An 18,402-nucleotide genomic window follows, 5' to 3' on the forward strand; every position below is an offset into this window, starting at 1 on the left:
TGGAACTAAACAAAAACCTGCTGGGGGCATGGCACAGGGACTTCGAGGAGGTAGCAACAGCAGCAAGAACATTGGAGCAGAGACAGCGCTGCACACCTGTCCCCGAACAGCGGTTAGACAATTAGAGTCTTCACCTGTGGGTTTTGATTAGGACACATTCTCCTCCATCCTGTGGGTCCAAGTTGTAGATGTAAAGGTGTCCGTCGGAGGAGGCCACCAGCAACCGCGGCAGTTTCTGGATCCTGAGAGAGAGAGAAGTGAGGGATTGCTACAGATCTGGAGTCAGCCGGCAAAGCTTCATCCCCCTGTCTTCAGCACTTCTGCCTTTCATAAACTTAAGAGTTTATCACTTTGCCCAGTAATCCAGAGTTGGGACTTCTGGCCCTGCCTCTACATTCAGACCTGATCATTTATTTCCAGGATTTGTTTGTAATGGGATGGGACTAGATTAATGCAAGTAGACACCAGCACCTGTGAAAGGCTCCTGCCAGCTTCCTGCTGTCTCTCCCTAGATGGGATGTGGGCTCTATATTACATGAGACTCTGCTGTCAATGGTGACAGAGAAAGGACGGGAACAGAGCCAGCTCAACGTCTTTGCTGGCCAGGCTTATGTGTGTGCGTTCACATGTATGCAGGTGGCCTGCATGTGGAAGGAAGCCAGAGGCCAACCAATGTGTATTTCTCAGGCTCTGCCTCTTTTGAGCCCCAGTCTCTTTTGCTTCTGTGGTAATCATTTTACTGTCTGAGTCATCTTCCTGGTCCCTAAAATGACTCTTTTTATGATCTTTTGAGACAGAATCTTGATGCATATTCTGGCCTGGCATTGAACTTTCAAATCCCTGGCTAGGTCTCCTGAGTGATGGGATTACAGGTGAGCACCACCATGTTCCGTGTGTGTGTCTGTGTGTATGTTTCATTTCTTTAATAAATGTCCCTAAGCTTATGGATATAAGAAACCTGTCAGCCCCATAGGCTATGGAACTGGAACTCCGTTATTTCATCTTACGAAAAAGTGGATTGTTTTGTAAGGCACTGTCATTAGGACCAAGGGTTGGTATTCACATGCCAACTTCCAGCTACCCTGTGAGAATCCACATTAAAACCAGCAGACAGATTGTGTTTGCCCTTCCCACCCCCTCTGTGTTTGTGTGTGTGTGTGTATGTGTGTGTGTGTGTGTGCATGTGTGTGTGTATGTGTGTCTGCCTATCTGTATGTGTACCACATGCAGCAGAGGCCAGAAGAGGGCATCAGACACCCTGATCCCCCCAGAACTGGAGTTACAGGCAGCAGTGAGCCACCAGTCATGTGTGCTGACTGACTTCTGGTTCTCTGCATGAGCAGGAAGGGCTCTAACCACTGAACCATCTTCCTAGCTCCATCTTTTTTTTTTTTTTTTTCTTTTCTCATACATTTAGGGACTCTGTGTCCTGGGAACATACACCTGTGAGTCTGGTGGCACTGTACATACGTGGACAGGGTGCAAATGTTCTTCTGCCCAGAGAAGTTCAGGCGTCCTGTGGCGAAAGCCCTGTCCTGGTTCATCATGTCCGACACCTGGGCGGGGAGGTAGTTGGTAGCTGCCATGAACATCTTTCCCATGTAGCCGCTCCAGGTGGAAGGCTCTTCTGGGCGGCTAGGGGAGGCAATGCAGAGGCAAGGGTGGGCCTGGGCTGTGGGCACAGGCACCTTGCCAGCGATTGCCACAGTCCAGCACTGACCTTGCCAGGCAGAGGCTGTGCCCGAGCACAGTGTTCTGGCTACAGAGACATATTCTTCCAGTAATAACTAAAGAACACCAGGGCCCGCGTGTCCTTCAGAAGAACCGCTGTAGCCCCGTTAAGAGCTTCCCCGGGCCGCTGCTTTCTTACATTAAAAGAGGCTTACTGACGATCGCTGGACTTCCAAAAGAAGGCAGGGGAAGAGATTCAGATGGAATAGATATCTGGACCCTGTAAAATCAGCTCAGAAGCCCGAAGCAGGTTCAGGGAAGAACAGACAGATTCCCTGCGAAGGCTTCCTGAGCCAGGCTCAGTAGGAGGCAGGCCTGCAGGCAAGACACATGGCTTAGAGCCACCTGGTACCCAGCACTGAAAATATTCAGGTGCTCGGTGGGAATCTGGGAGCGTCCCTGAATGCATTGAACTTCATCTCAGGGTCTGTGTTAGACAAAGAGGTCCATGAACAGTGAGCATCGTGGTGACCCATACCATGGCCAGCACACTGGGGACTGGTGCCAGCCACCAGGTGTGTTTTGTGAGTACCTGCTATGAGGTCACTCACTTGTGGGACCTGATCCTGATATACAGCTGTGTGTGACCTTCAGACTAACCTGTCCGAGACTTGATGTTCTTGTTCTAGACACATCTGTAATGATGGTCCTAGAGCTTTGTGCTCCAGAGAAATAACATAAAGACTTTATATTTAAGGTTGGGACATAGCACAGATGTATAAAAAGCCAAGCAACACGAGAAGCTATGTACATGGTCCAGATAGGACCACAGCGCAGAGAGAGGTGGGTGAGTCCATAACATACGGTTTTCTGTTTTGTCATTGGAATGTGGGAACAATCACTAAAAGCCTCTGGCAGGCTTCCTCAGGGGAGCCAAAGCAGGCAGCCCAGCAAATGATGTGTGTGTGTGCGTGTGTGTGTGTGTGTGTGTGTGTGCATGAGTTTAAATAATAAATAGTGTCTCTATGGTGGAGGGGTCTGGGAGTTGGTGTCCCTGAGGTGGAGGAGTCTGGGAGTTGGTGTCTCTGAGGTGGAGGAATATGGGGGGTGGGGGGGTGGCTCCTGGATCCTGCAGGTAAGGGAGAAGCTTAGATTTTATTATCAAGGGAAAAGAGAATGGAGGAGTTTGGGGAGGGGGTGTCATGTTCAAAGGAACATTTCCAGCAAGAAGATGCATACAGGCTGGCACTGCGTGGCAAGAAGATGCATACAGGCTGGCACTGTGTGGCAGTTCCCTCAGCACTGAAAAATTCTCTCCTAGCAGACAGAACTAAGATTAAAAATGGAAGCCACATTGCCCAAGACACACCAATGCTTCTCAGACACACTGAGAACTCAAGGTTCTGCCCATGGCCACCGTTGGCCACTCACACACAGCAGGGGTGGGAGAGGGCAGTGAGGCTCTATCATAAACATGATGACTGGTGGGGGATGAGGTGGGGGTTGGAGTGGGGGCGGGGCTTAGGAGTACGGACGAGGGGGGTGGGTGCACTGCTCAGTTGTGGCACCATGAGAGTGAAAGGCTGTCAAAGATGGCTGCCTTCTAGGGCCCGCCCGGGCTGCCACCACAGCCACTGAAGATTTGGAGACTGTCAAGCAGAGACTAGAAAGCAAACACAGTCTGAGAAAAGTGTACAGAATAAAAATCTTAGGTTTAACTTAAAATAAAAAAAAGTCCACCTCGGCTCATGTTTTGAAGTTGGTGGCACTGTTGTGATAGCCTCTGGGAGGAAGAAGGTCAAGAGGGAGTGGACCTCAGGAGGTCATATGAATCCCCTATTCCAGCCTACTCCCTGCTCTGCAAAGATGGGAAGAACCGCGACCACTGGGCTCCTGCCCCCCTAAACCCCTGCCGCACTGTCCCCGCCATGCTGGGTTGGAAGTCCCGTGAAACAGTGAGCTAAAGCCAACCTTTCCTCTCCCACATTTTCCCAGGAAGGCACCGTGGTCACAGGGACGAGAAAGTTACTAAAACAAAGAATGCCAGGATTCCCCACAGAGGGGACACGTTTGCTAAGCGCTCATGGCTGGCGGCAACATGGATGCTAAAGCTGTTATGGTATCTATCATTCCACTCGTTACCACAGCTGCACCAGCTGAAGTGTGTTGGTCCCAGGCAGGCAGGGCACAAGATGCTTCACGTCAACAACAAACTTACCGAGTCCCCCGTGAAGCTCGAGGTGCAAACGTAATTATGTGTCTGTTTAATAGGCAGGGAAAGTGAGCCATGGAGACCGAACACGCTTCCCAGCGTCTCACAGCTCAAAGCAGGCTGAGCAGAGAGGTAAAACTCAGGATCCCAGACCTAGATGTTGTGCTTTTGTGCAGGACGCCCCAAAACATTCTGCCAGCACGGACTCTACTACACTGGCAACAACACAGCAGCCGGGCCCAGCTTAAAAGTGAAGCTCCAACGAACGCACGCAGAATAACCGGGGACTACTCCTTCCGTCTGGTAGGAATTCTGCCTGGCCCCGCACTTGCCTGTCTGTCAGGTGTTCCATCTTGAAGATGTGCACGGTCTCCGTGTTGCTGGAGGCACACAGGAACTGGGAGTCCATACTGAACACCAGGGAGCTGATTGTCACATACCTAGAGACAACAACACCACATGGGCCGATAAGCCGGAACCGGGAGGGGCATCACCTCACTGTTCTGAGAGGGAAATGTGTCTCGAAGGGCCAAGCTGTTCTAACCCCCCCACCCCCACCCACAACAGTATGTGGTTCATGTTTAAAAAGCCACATGGGAGGGATTCAAGGGGAGCCCTGGGCTTAGGTAGAACCCACAGGGCCTGGCCCTTCCTCCCAGCCAGAGGATGGGAGCCCTGCTTCCTTAGCCTGTGGACCTCTCCAAGGTGCTCTGAACAGACCCAGCTGCAAACCTCTCAGCCAAAAACCGGTCCCAACCGCTCACATAGGATGGTGCCCCCTATTTCCCTTTGTGCAGGGATCGGACATTGTGTCCGGTGTGTAATTCCCTGGCCCTCTGCTTTCTCCTGTGCTGGTTTCCCTCCCATGGCCATATCAAAAGACCCTGACTTCTGGTCTCAAGTCTCAGCATTAAGCCCCCCCCCCTCTTCTTTGCCTTGTTTTTACAATGCCCCCCACCCCCGTGGGGCCCTGAGTCTATTACTTGGAAAGCATTTAACCTCTAGGAGGAGGCTGTAGGGCCTGCCCTTGCCCTCTCCCCAGCCAGCTGCCAGGGAGGTTTTAATGAGACAGACACTGGACACAGACCTTTTCATTCCTCGACGAAACTCATAGAGTTTCTGGCCCTCGGGAACAGAGAACACTCGGATGACAGTGCCCTGGGAGAGAAAGCAGACGGCCTTTTCCTAAGCACAGATGCTCCACACAGAGATGAGGCCCCTTCCCAAGGCAGTTTGCTCTGCTGGCTTTGAGCGTCTGTCTCTGAGGAGGAGCACAAAGCTTTGGGTGCAGGGGCATTTTTATTTGTATATTTACTGTGCCAAATATGAATTCTTGGAACTCTGTGTACCCCATGTAAAATTCCCTCCCTAGCCTTGTTCAAGGCTCTCTCAGTGTGTGTGCGTGTGCTTGTGTGATCACAAACTGTTCTGCGTTTATAGACTATTCTATCTCTGCTTATTAAAATATATCTGGTTTACATGGCATTTGAAATGTAACTTGATCACCTTCTTTGTTTATTCTGGTCAACAGAGTCCAATCTCTCCACATCTGTGGACAATGGGACATGCATCCTTATCTGGGGACAATAGGCACATGGGTCTCTCAGTAAAACCACAAGGTTTTGTTGTTGTTGTTGTTGTTGTTGTTTGTTTGTTTTTCGAGACAGGGTTTCTCTGTGTAGCCCTGGCTGTCCTGGAACTCACTCTGTAGACCAGGATGACCTCGAACTCAGAAATCTGCCTGCCTCTGCCTCCCAAGTGCTGGGGTTAAAGGCGTGCATCACCACACCCGGCTTAAACTACAAGTTTTTATGCCAAGTGTCTTGCTTCTGCGTTGCTGTCTGCCTTTGATATGGACAAACCCACTGATGGACTACTGCAGGCAGGGTCCAAACACTCTCACCCTGAAACCATTTCTGAGCAGGTCTAGAGACCCGTCAATCTTTACGTTGCTATTACTGCTCCAGCTGCAGTCTGCGCACCTCAGTAGGGGTTCTGCAAGCCCAGGCAGGAGAGGAAGCCAGAATACACTTACTTTTTCAGACGCGCTTGCTAGCTTGGAGCCCGAGGAGTTGAAGGTGATAGCGGCCAGCGTCCCCTCGTGGGCAGCAATGGTGCACACCGTTTTCTGTTGGTGTTGGGGAGAAGTGCAGATCAATACTGGTGAAGGGTGAAGATGAATTACCCCGTCTCCTTGCTCTCGGCCTTATCTCCCTGCTCACCACTGGGCTACTTGTGGTTAAGCTGAGAATCGTTTCCTATGGAGCTCTGCTAGTAGGAACCCCTCTTCCTCCCCCTCCCCCCGATCCCTGACCTCGCTCTGTTTTGGTGAACTAATGAGGGCTTCTTACAGGGTCTTGGGCAACTTAGCAATGGCAACTTAGTGGGCAACTATGCTACTGAAGAAAATGTCTCCCCTATCCCCACCATAGCAATTTAACAGCCACATGGAGCTGGTTCTCATAAGCCCCTCGCCCCAGCCCTTCCATGACATGCCCGATCTAGTGCAAATGTCAGGGTTACTGACAATCTGTGTCATGTACAGAAAGCAGCATTCTATTATGAGCCACCCTTTCTCCTGGGTCTTCTGTCCTTTCCATCCCATCTTCTGTGACATTCTCAGAGCTCTGTGTGTGTGTGTGTTCCTTACCCTGTCTTTGGGAAGGTGGATGACCAGCTATGTGCCTGACACAAAGCCAGGCTTTTAGGGGATCTTTCTGCTTGCTTCTTTAGGGGATTTCCAGAGTTATCCTGCCCTGCTCTATGAACCCTCGGGGAGCAGAGGGTAGCATAAGCAGATGGACTGTGAGCTGTCTCAATGATTTCACTGTGGGCAGGTGTTCTGCCTTGTTTTGGCACCTGCCTCACAGCGATGTTAACTAATATTGACTGAGAGCTTCAACAGAGATGCCCTTTATTTTCCTTCACCCAACTGCTGTGGCCAGAGAGCTCCCCCATACAGCTCACCCCACTGCAACAGGGCCTCCTTATCAAGTCTATTTACCAGCTGGCCAGGGCGGGCAGGCTGGTACACCAGGGACCGTTGTGAACTTACCAGGGAGTTTCCATCATAGAGTACAATCTCGCCTGTACTCTGGCTTCCAGGATAGGCCAGGTAAGAGTTGGAATGGTTGATAGACAGGGCACAGAGACCTGGCAAAGAACACACAGCATGAGGCCAAAGGAGCACGGCTGGAAAGGGCACCTGAAAACCATGTGTCTCTACTGCCACCTGCTGGCTAGGAGAGGAACATGCTTGAGTATTTCTGTAGCTTGTTCTAGTCCTTTCTTTTTGTCACCCACACCCCGGGGTCACATAGGGACACAGTCACAAAAAGTTGACAACCATGAAACATTTCTGAATGCACAGCAGGCAAAGATTAATTCGGAGTGAGGTACATACGGGATCTGGGGTGTTTCTGCAGTACCAGCCTGGTTTGCATCTCTTCGCTGCAGCCTTGGTTCTGAACACACAAAGTGCACACACCATACTGTGTGTGCTACCACACCGCTAACACACACAGCCTTCCGAGCACCTTGGCTCAGACTCATGGCTACCATATGCTGAGAGCTGCAGGGTTTTACTCTACACAAACTTCCCTACCCTTAGAGAAAAAGCAACAGTTAATAGGAAGCTGAGACATTCAATGTTTCCCCACACTGCCTGGAATGTTACTATCAAATTGGTATTGTCTTGTGTTGGAAAAGTTCAGAGCTGAGACTGAAGGAAGGAACATCCAGATACTACCCCACCCGGAGATCCATTCCATAAACAACCACCAAACTCAGGCACTATTGCAGATGCCAACAAGATTTTGCTGACAGGACCCTGATATAGCTGTTTCCTGTGAGGCTATGCCAGTGCCTGGTAAATACAGAAGTGGATGCTCACAGTCATCTATTGGATGGAGCACAGGGTCCCCAATGAAGGAGCTAGAGAAAGTACCCAAGGAGCTGAAGGGGTTTGCAACCCCATAGGAGGAACAACAATATGAACTAACCAATACCCCCCAGAGCTCGTGTCTCTAGATGCATATGTAACAGAGCATGGCCTAGTCGGCCATCAATGGAAGGAGCGGCCCTTGGTCTTGGGAAGATTCTATGCCCCAGTACAGGGGAATGCCAGGGCCAGGAAGCAGGAATGGGTAGGTTGAGGAGCAGGGGGAGGGGAAAGGGATAGGGGAGTTTTGGAGAGGGAACTAGGAAAGGGGATGGCATTTGAAATGCAAATGAAGAAAATATCTAATAAAAATATATTAAAGTCATAAAAATTGCTCTCTGAGTTGCTGATTTGAATTTCATTTTAAAATGGTTAAGTGAACCAAGGCGGTGGTGTTGCACATACACTTTTAGTCCCAGCACTTGGGAGGCAGACACAGGATCTCTGAGCTTGAGGCCAGCCTGGTCTACACAGTGACAGCCAGGGCCACACAGGGAAACCCTATCTTGAAAAACAAAAACCAAACAAAACAGAAAGTTAAACGAACCTTGGCTTGGGATTTGAACACAACTCACGCAATGCTCCTAAATATACTTCCTGGTGTTTGAAGTAATGCTTTTGGCACTACCAACTATAAAATAAAAAAAACACAGAATCATATGTTCAGCTGAGATTAGATTGCTCATGTGAAAAGAAGCAAGCTTTCTGTGTCATCAGTATGGAAACTTTACTGTCTTCAGGAAATGGTGAGATTATACCCAAGAATTATTTTAAAACAAATTTATGATCTATTATCAGCCAGTGTTTGATATATATATATATATCTATTTTGTCTGCATATATGCTCAGAGCCATTTAAAAAAAATTCTTGAACTGAGAAGGGGCTGTTGGGGGGGAGGAGTTTAAGAAATCCCGTTCTGAACAAAGGATTTGAATCGAGAAAACCTTCAGGAGACCTCTCGACTTAACACTGGCAGTGACCCCTCCACTGCTGAGCACTCAGACCTCGGGATACAAAGAATATTCTCTTTCACAGTTTTCAGCCCAAGGCTCTCAATCAGAGGTTCGCTCTCTTCCAATCCCATTACCCTCTGGAGCCCTGTGAGAGTTCACTCCTAACCGAACAGGACTTCCCAGTGGGAAAGGTCAGCGTGCTTTAGCTTTTCCTGAGTACGATTAAATACAGTTAGCTAGGAACTTCACGTTCAACTACCGGAAAGGCAAACGTTTTCTATCTCATCATCCACGCTGATAAGGGAGGGCGGAGCCTCCTCGGAGTGGAAGTCACTGGAGGTCTGCACTTTGGTTGAGGCGGCAAGCCTGGCCTTTGAGAGAAAACTTGCATCGGAACATGTTGGATGTAAGATGCCTCGATATCTTTTGGAAGTAAAGGAAGCCAAGGAAACTCTGGAGGTGACAGGAGCCATTTTTATTATAAGGATAATGGGGTGGGGTGGGGACAGTGTCCCTGCAGCACTGAGGGGAGATTTCTCACCCCAGTGACTGAGGTTAGTGGTCATACACGGTAGGAACTCCAGAGCCAAAGCTTAACCGGAAAACGATCTTCAAGAAGATCATATGAGAGATATCTTCTTAGATAATAATAAAAACAATAATGCTGGCTAGCTTTGTTGTAAACTGGTGTATTCAGTGGGTTCTTATAAAAAGCATTTGTAAAATGCTAGACCCAGGCTAAAAGGCTCCTTACTTATCCTGAAGGGGAGGAGACGGCGGGGGGGGGGTACAAAACCAGTTATGACTTGAAACTAGGTCCTGCTTCCTGCTCTGGCCTCTGAGTATACAGCCAGGCCTCTGTCTGCGCTTATCTCTTGCTGCACAGAACTCCACGAGGAGGCTGGCTGGCTGCCCTTAACTGCAGGTGCCAGCACAGCTGCGAGCCCCTACCTGGTCAAAGTCACTCGGGGGCCTTTGGCACCATGAGAGGCCACCTTCCCCGCTGCTCTCTGAGCCTTGGCTCCCGACTCTGTGAGGGCTCCAGATGTAATTTCAAGGGCAGCTGGGGGTGTGGGGGTGGACAGAGGTACTCTGGCCCCGAGACATGGAAGAGAGAATGAGATTGCGTGGGTTTGGGTGGGTGTCAGGTGGGACAGTGGCAGGGGACAGATTGAGATGCAGAGTACAGAGGAACTTGTGTTGACCGAACCGAATGCTTGTGATCTTGCAGGGAAGTGCTAACAACCACGTGGGGAAAGAAGAAAAAAAGCATAGTGAATGGGGCGGGGTAGAATGCTTCCTTTATAAGCTAGAGGGCCTAGATTCAGAGCCTAAGATCCATGTCAAACAAACGAACACCTAGCTTTACACACACACACACACACACACACACACACACACACACACACACACACACACACCCTGAGATGAGTAATCACTTCATAATTACTAGGAATAACTCCAATTTCAAAGGGCAGCTAGAGATGGAGAGATGGCTCAGTAGTTAAGAGCACTGGCTGCTCTTCTCGAGGACCCAGGTTTGATTCCCAGCACCCACGTGGCAGCTCAGAGCTGTCTCTAACTTCTGTTCTGGGGGAATCTGGTGCCTTCTTCTGGCCCCCACTGGCATCAGGCACACATGGTGCACAGATTCCCATGCAGGCAAAACACCCATTCACGTAAAAAAATTTTTTTGAGGAAGCTAATAAATGCAGGTGAGGAGATGGAAACACTGGATGCTGTGTACAGGGGTGTGAACTGGGGCAGTGTGTTAGAGAGCAACCTGGGAGGTCTCAGAAGTTAATCACAGTTATCACATGACCTGGAAATTCTACTCTCACGTGCACACCAGAGAGAAATGACAGCAATGCCAACACAAAACTCTTACATATGAATGGGTGCACTTAACAATATCCATTAGCACCAAAAGCTGAAAATACAGAGGATGGGAGTGGCGGGGGTAGTTGAACCAAAACTAAGGATGGATGGAAACCCACAGCTTGGTAAACTAATTTAGAACATTTCCTTTTTTAAAAGGGGGAGTTTGAATGTAGCCACCCTCTAGGTGGAAGATGCTTTCCCAAGAAGATATGGGTTATTAAATGAACATCTCTATCTCAGACATAAGACAGCTCTCTATAAGTCATTGGTCAGCGAGAACCCTGAAGTACCCCCCAAACACAGGCGTTTGGTTGCTTGACGTAACTACATGGTAAGATAATAGTACTGATGTTTAACGTACCGGGATACAAGGAAATCAGGCTTGAACTGTCCTGGAAACTTCCTCCATGCAGGCCACCAGAGGAGAAAGGCCATCAGTCGTATAGCCCAGTGGGCAACCCTGCATGTTACAATACCAACCTAAGAGACAAGAATGACCTACTGTGGCAATGGCGGTGCAAAGGTTATGGAGACAGCCGGCAGCTTTTGAATAGAATCTGAGACCTACGCTACAAGAGAGGATTTATGCCTGAGACTGAAAAGCTGATCAAAAATCCAGAGCTTTGGAGGTCACAGGCTCTAGAAGGAACGTTCTCCTGTGGTCTTGCCTAGGGATGTGTGGTCAAACTGCCTCCTAAATATTTATGCTGGTACATATAGATCAGCGCTGCCGTCATCCTCGGCCTGATCACCAGGCAGGGCGGACCCGGAAGTGAGCAAAGTACTGAGACTAAGTGATCACTGAGTACTCAGTCCAAACTGGGGCAGCTGTGAGAACCGTCCTCTACCCCAAGGCTCACAGAACAGGACAGAAGAAGGGGTAGAAAGATCGTAAGGAGGGAGAGGAGCGCTATAAAATGCTGTCTGCTGGACGTGACATGACAATAGTACTCACGAACTCATCACAGTCCTGCACGAGACTCATGTAAGATCAAGCCAACAGCATCAGCCAACATTCCCATAGGGTAGCACCAATGGACTCAGTAGGTTACCCCACCCCCAAAAAAAAAAAAAACCTGAAGCAAGGATTGGGAGACGAAAACGCCAAAGAATGAAAACAAAGATATTCTCTTCTATTTTTTACAAGGTGGAAACAATTCATGTGAACCAACTAATGGGGGTATACCATGTCCTTCCAACAGGATGGTTTTGCCAATAAGAAGGTCTGAAGCCAAACGTGAAGTGATGGAGATGAGCCCTGGAGACAGCAAGTAGAAGGCAGTCCTGAGGGACCACATGAAATGGTCAGTGCAGGACAATGTTTAGTGACAGGAGGAGGCTGGGCCTTACCCACAGCTAGGGGAATATGAGGCAGCAGCTGAGAGGCGTAGGATGCCTTGGGGGATGGGTGCTGAAAATGTTCTAAAATTAAACGTGGGTCTGATGAGACAGCTCCGTGGGTAAAGGCGCTTGCTGCCAAGCCTGACTACCTGAGTTAGATCCCAGGAGCCACATGATGGAAGGGGAGAGGTGACTCGTGGAAGTCGTCCTCTGACTTCCGAATGTGTGCAAACAAGTGTAATAGAATACACACAAGGACCTCCACATGTGTGTGCAAATAAAATCACAACAATGGCTATACCTTTCTGTACATACAGCAAAGCCTATTATGTACTTCATTTATCTTTTTATTTTTATATATGAGTTTGTGTGTGTGTGTGTGTGTGTGTGTGTGTGTGTGTGTGTGTGCGCATGTGTGTGCCATGTGTGCACAGGTGCCCCAGGGAGCCAGCCAAGGGATGGGATTCCCTGGAGCCGGGGTTATGAGCAGTAGTTAAGTCACCCTGAAATGGGGATTAGGAACCACACACTGGGGGTCCTTTGGAAGAACAGCAAGAGGTTTTAACTGCTGAGCCATCTCTCCAGCCACAGACGGTTCACTTTAAATGAGTGGATTCTATGATATATGCATTATATATCAACACAGCTTTGGGGTGGGTAGAATTAACTTTGATTAGTGTGTGTTAACTTATACAGCAATTATGACCATCTCCTGTAAACATGAACATTCTAATATGTCCATCTCACTGCTGCCTTTTGTTTTTTTTGAGACAGGGTTTCTCTGTATAGCCCTGGCTGTCCTGAAACTCACTCCATAGACCATCTGGTCTCAAACTCTGAGATCTGCCTGCCTCTGCCTCCTGAGTGCTGTGCCCAGTCATTTTCGATTACCCATCTTACCCTCCCCCACCTCTCTCTCTCTCTCATTTTTTAAATGATTTATTTATTATTATACATAAGTACACTGTAGCTGACACACCAGAAGAGGGCGTCAGATCTCATTACTGGTGGTTGTGAGCTACCATGTGGTTGCTGAGATTTGAACTCGGGACCTTTGGAAGAGCAGTCAGTGCTCTTACCCGCTGAGCCATCTCACCAGCCCATGTCTCGCTCTCTCTCTCTCTCTCTCTCTCTCTCTCTCTCTCTCTTTTCTGCCTCCCTTTCGGGAAAGTACAGAAGTTCAGGGCATTTTGGATGACGGGAACAGGCTAAGGATATAGTTCCCCAACAGGCTCCTGCCCTGTACTGCTTGGCTCTTTTGGAAGTGAAGGGCTCCCATGACGGATGGAGTTCCCTAAGGGACCAGGCCTTTGCTTTTCTACCTCCCTGCTTTTTAAACTACGGAGAGCATCCTTGTGGCTGAGGGAGCCAGGAGTCTTTGGCCAAACACCTGTAATCGTCTTTTGGGAGTTTAGGTCAGGATATAACTATCCCAGAGAGGAAGAAAGGCTTTAAGCTTAACTTTGAATTTTTCTGTCACACCCTGTGTAGCATTAGATGTGGTTTCTCTAACAAGAAAGGAACAAAGGATATTGGTAAAGACAGGTGTCCTGTGACATTCAACCCCTTACTAGACAGCTTTGCTTCTGGGCTGGCACTCTGACACCCCACGTGACTTCAGAGAGAGAGAGAGATTCTGAACAGACCTGTGCAGACTTAATGAAGTGCCCAGCGATGCTTAACTCAAGTTCCTTCGGTTGTCCATCCCATCCCATCCCATCCCATCCCATCCCATCCCATCCCATCCCATCCCATCCCATCCCCGAGTACCCTCCCCCACACTGCCATCCAAGTCTCAGAACAGTTCCAACTAGCAGCATGGATCTCTTTTCTGACTTCTGGAAATTGCTCCAGGTGCAGCCATGACAGCTTTCTGTTTCTGTCGCTGGTGCTACATACAGTCATTTTTAAAATCAAAGTGGGCTCTTTCTTTGATATTATTTTCTAGTATAAAAGTGCTGGTGGCAAAGCCCAGAAAACACAGAGAAGGGGGAAAGGAAAATAAAAATAAAAAGGCAGCCAGATTTGAAACTCGGGTTTTCTCTCCTTTCAGCATTTGACCATTTTTCTATGTAGGCATGAGGTTTAAAAGTTTTTTTATATTTATTTATTGGGGGGTATGCTGGGGAGACACGCATGTGCCAAGATATGCATGTAGAGGTCAGAAGACACGTGGGAACCAGTTCTCCCTCTCTTTTGTGGGGCCCCAGAGGTCCAGCTAGCTCACGTCCTCAGGCTTAGGGCCAAGTGGCTTTACCTGCTGAGCCATCTCACTGGCCCAGGCATGGGGTTTTAATGTGGCTTCTGGCCTTGTTTTATTTAGACTTGACGCATATTTTTGTAAATAGCTGTTATTTTGCTGCGATTGTTTGCCTAGAATTCCCCCCCATCTGGAGAAGAAGGGCCCATTATTAACTCAAGCATCACATGACCGGAATCGTAAGGCAGCCCCTCCATCCTTCTCCGTCACATGCCTAACTTTAGGCAGGAAGTGCTTCGTAAAGCGTAGTTAATGCCTGTGAGGACACTCTCCAGGACTAGAGGCTGCAGCTCACTGATACAGTGTGTGGAGCTGTGCAAGGCCCTGGACTCCAGCCCCACCACCATTTACTCAACACAATTTCCAATTTCCAGAGATAGAAAGTCAAGAAACCCACTGAGTGTGGTATGGTGTGGTGCGGTGTGGCGGTGCCTGCCTGTCAGACCAACACTCAGGAGACTGAGGCAGGAGAACTGCAAGTTTGAAGTCAGCCTGGGAGAATAAGACTTTATCTCAAAAGACTCAGAAGAGGGCTGGAGAGATGGCTCAGTGGTTAAGAACACTGACTGCTCCTCCGAAGGTCTTGAGTTCCAATCCCAGCAACCACATGGTGGCTCACAACCATCCATAATGAGATCTGACTCCCTCTTCTGGTGTGTCTAAAGACAGCTACAGTGTACTTACATATAGTAATAAATAAATCTTTGGGCTGGAGTGAGCAGGGACTGATCGAGCAGAGGTCGTGAGTTCAATTCCCAGCAACCATGTGATGGCTCACAACCATCTGTACAGCTACAGTGTACTCATATACATTAAATAAATAAATAAATAAATAGTTTTTAAAAAGACTTAGAAGAAAAGAAAAGAAAGAAAAGACAAGAGAAAAGAGAGGATTATCCCATGTACTGCAAGCACTTTTTGCTGCCCTGGTTGGAGATTGTTTACATTCCAAATGTTTCCATCTGCAGAAAGGCAATGTGCTGGCCAACGATCCTGGGCTCTCTTGGATGAGCACAGGGATGTGTGATCCTGAATATTCCCTGTCTGTCTGAAGTGGTCAGTCAGTCTGTCTGAGTGGTCAGTCTGTCTGTTTGAGGTGGTCAGTCTGTCTGTCTGAGGTGGCCAATCTGTGCCATCCACCACATCCAGCTGCTCTACCACTGGTAGGGGTTTTCATGGAGATTTCCACTCTTTCCTGCTCAGGGCACAGACTGCTGGCTGGCAGGAAATTAACTCTCAGCCAGGTCTGGCCAAACTCTTTAAAGGAAACAGCCTGTCATCTTAGACACAAGGGAACAGGCATGACACACACAGAGAGAAGGAAGGAAATTTACAGTCACCTTAGACACCGAGCAGCAAAGTAGCAGGGAATTCCTTACAGTCCTTCTGACCCCCAGCCCCAGATGGAAACACTCAGAGCTTGGGCAATAAAGCCAGTGTTTCCATAGAAAACGACAAAGCGTGCATGCAGGAAGGCTCTGGGCACCCAGTGAGTCATGCATGCTCTTCCCAGTACAGAGGCCGCTGATACTTGTCCTGAGAGGGGCTGCCGTCTGGGATGAAGGGGACTAGAGAGTTAGGCTGGCTGATCAGACATGCACAGAAAGGACCTTGGCTTATTTACACGTGATGTCTGTCAGTTCTCACAAGTCTGAAACCATCACCCCAGTTCACTGCCATGAAAGGCAGTTCGGAGGAAGCAACGGTGGCAGCTGTGTGTTTTGGGTTTGAGACTATTTGGGGCTATTGGTCTAAAAGGACATTAGGTGTCTAAATGGATGGGCTGTGGTTAGCTTGCCCCCATCTTTTAGATCAACATGTCCATGAATCCTGTTGCAATGCTTATCTTTTATATTTCTCATGTTTTCCAGCAGGGACAGGAAGCAGGGTCTCAACTGTGTAGCTCTATCTATCCTGGAACTCACTATGTAGCCCAGGCTGGCCTCAGTTCACAGTAACCCTCCTGCTTCAGCCTCCTGAGAGCTGCAATTATGGGTGTGTGTCACCACTCCTGTGTCTAACTTTTCTTGAGATAAAAGTGATTCCGTTTTGGCAGAGGTTGGGCTGTTCACTGTGATCTCAGTATTCAGGAGGCAGAGGCAGGAGGATCAAGAGTCTGAGGCTAGCCTGGGCTATAGTAAGATCCTGTCTCAACAAACAAGACTTAATCCCTTTCATCAAGAGCACAAATAACCTGCTTTTAATTTATTCTCTCATTTTTTTTTTAACCTCACTGCTAAACTTAAGCAACCAGTGAGTTTTCTGGGCTGCAGAGAAATGACCATAGTCACACATTGCAAGCCAACATTCCAGCCAAGGATAGACTACATACACAACAGTTTTCACCTTCCAGCCTGAGTTTTCTAGGCTACATCGTCTAGGTTTGCACAAGGTGACTGTGAGGTTCCCAGTCACAAAGCCAACAAAGGTCACGGTTCTTGGCACTCATTTGGTTATTACGGGACACATGTCTGCACATTGGATTAAAATTAACAGTAAGAATTGTTTCCCTTTTCCAACGGTGGGCTGGGCTTCCACACTGAAGCTGCTCTGACCTGCAGCCACAACAGCCAAGACAGAGTGTGAGGCAGGAGATGGGTTGGCTGCACCCCAAGTATGCTGCTCTCTTTAGAGAAATGAGAGCCAAGGTGGAGCATAGCTTCCGTGTGCCCGATCGTCCTTCCTCAGGCCCTCTCCTCAGGCCTCTGCCCAGATTCGGGCATTTCTTATACCCACCACAAACACACAGCTTCTTTGCGTTGTTATAGCGAGGGCGCTTCACCCCTTCAGGCCCTGCTGGTAGGGCCTCTGCTTTCGACTGGCCCACATCAGCTGGGGTTGTGTTCCTGGTAAGCAGAGGGTTTGTCTGTCCTTGTTGGGGCCTACTGGCCCTGGGCACCTAGAAGCTTTATGGTAACTGTTCTCCTAGATTGGTTCAACCCTTCATTCCTAAAATGCTAAAATGCTCACTGAATCCCTCCCTGGTGAAATGTGCTTCAAAGCCATTAACTCGTGGACTTTATGCTTTTTTTTTTCAGTGCTGGGGATGGAACACACACTGTAAGTGTTTGGGATAGCCAGCCAAACACTGTACCACCACCACCATTCCCGGCCTCTCTCGGAACTTTCTGACGGCCTTAACGTCTTTTTGAAAACGTCTTTTCCCTTATTTGTTTTCACACGGATGAGCATTTTGCCTGCATGTGCGTGTACTGCATGTGTCAGAGGAAGGCACCGGATATTCTGAACTAGAGTTATGGAGGGCTGTGCGCCGTCACGTGGGTCCTGGGAACTAAACACGGGTCCCCTGGAAGGAGAGTGAGTTCTAACCACTGAGACGTCTATTCTCCAGCTCCAGCCTCAGGAGCTGAGAGGGGACAGGAGCGGCCTGGTGCTAGCGAATGTACAAGCATATGCGAGATCCTGAGATCCTCGGACCACACAGCCCTGATGTCAACAGCAAAGGGAATTTACATCATCAAGGCATTTACATCATCAAGAAGGGAGGGAAAGGAAACGGGTGGGGTGGGGGTGGGGGGGGGTAAGAGGATTGGCAATTAGCAGCAAGCCCCATGCCCATCACCTTCACAGACCTCACCTGGTTTAATTCTCAGTGTAGGCTGTTATCTCATTACGTTTATTACCAACAAGGAAACCGAGGCTCACAAACCCACTTGTGTGGGGCCACAAAGACCGTGAAATTTCATCAAAAGTCAAGGAATTGGGAAACTTAGAGTAAAATGAAGAAGTCATTTAGTGACATTGAGTGTGAACCCGGCTTTTATATTAAACATTAATTTTTTCCTTAGAATGTTTTTTAGATTTTAAACTCTTATGGGTATGAATGTTTTGCCTGCATGTGTGTTTGTGCACTATGGAAGTCTGTATGCGGTATACCTACATATTTGTATGTGTGTGCCTGGTACCTGTTGATCTCAGAGGAGGGTGTCTGCTCCTCTGGAACTGGAGTTAAAGATAGTTGTGAGCCACCACGTGGGTACAGGACAACACGTGCTCTAATTGATGACTTAAAAATATTAACCTGGGTTGTTAGATGGATCCACAAACTGCTCTGGTGTGTGTGTGTGTCCCTCTTGGTCACTTTCAGCTCAATGAATTTGTAAGATGTCAATCACCTGGGAC

General features: G+C 48.6%; 1 protein-coding gene and 1 long non-coding RNA gene across 4 annotated transcripts in view; one reads left to right on the forward strand and one right to left on the reverse strand.

Moving 5' to 3' along the window:
• The window catches only part of Wipi1 (WD repeat domain, phosphoinositide interacting 1), a 37,869-nt gene that overhangs the window by 4,636 nt on the left and 14,831 nt on the right, over positions 1 to 18,402 (reverse strand). The window contains exons 5-10 of the mRNA NM_145940.2: positions 6,939 to 7,036; positions 5,919 to 6,011; positions 4,971 to 5,041; positions 4,216 to 4,323; positions 1,471 to 1,635; positions 135 to 242 (exon numbers count right to left, since the gene is read on the reverse strand). Of these exons, the coding sequence (NP_666052.1) occupies positions 135 to 242; positions 1,471 to 1,635; positions 4,216 to 4,323; positions 4,971 to 5,041; positions 5,919 to 6,011; positions 6,939 to 7,036 (643 nt within the window). The remainder of the gene's footprint in view (positions 1 to 134; positions 243 to 1,470; positions 1,636 to 4,215; positions 4,324 to 4,970; positions 5,042 to 5,918; positions 6,012 to 6,938; positions 7,037 to 18,402) is intronic.
• Gm39442 lies at positions 240 to 17,783 on the forward strand. Of its 3 annotated transcripts, XR_001780352.2 has the most exons (4): positions 240 to 872; positions 2,429 to 2,514; positions 11,861 to 11,962; positions 17,298 to 17,783. It is a non-coding gene; the product is annotated as a predicted gene, 39442 (long non-coding RNA). The 3 variants fall into 3 exon arrangements; XR_003949609.1 differs by lacking the exon at positions 17,298 to 17,783 and having other exon boundaries at positions 11,861 to 12,316; XR_003949608.1 differs by lacking the exons at positions 11,861 to 11,962; positions 17,298 to 17,783 and adding an exon at positions 4,060 to 4,976.

Source organism: Mus musculus, chromosome 11 (genome assembly GCF_000001635.26).
Source record: "Mus musculus strain C57BL/6J chromosome 11, GRCm38.p6 C57BL/6J".
NCBI lineage: Eukaryota > Metazoa > Chordata > Mammalia > Rodentia > Muridae > Mus > Mus musculus.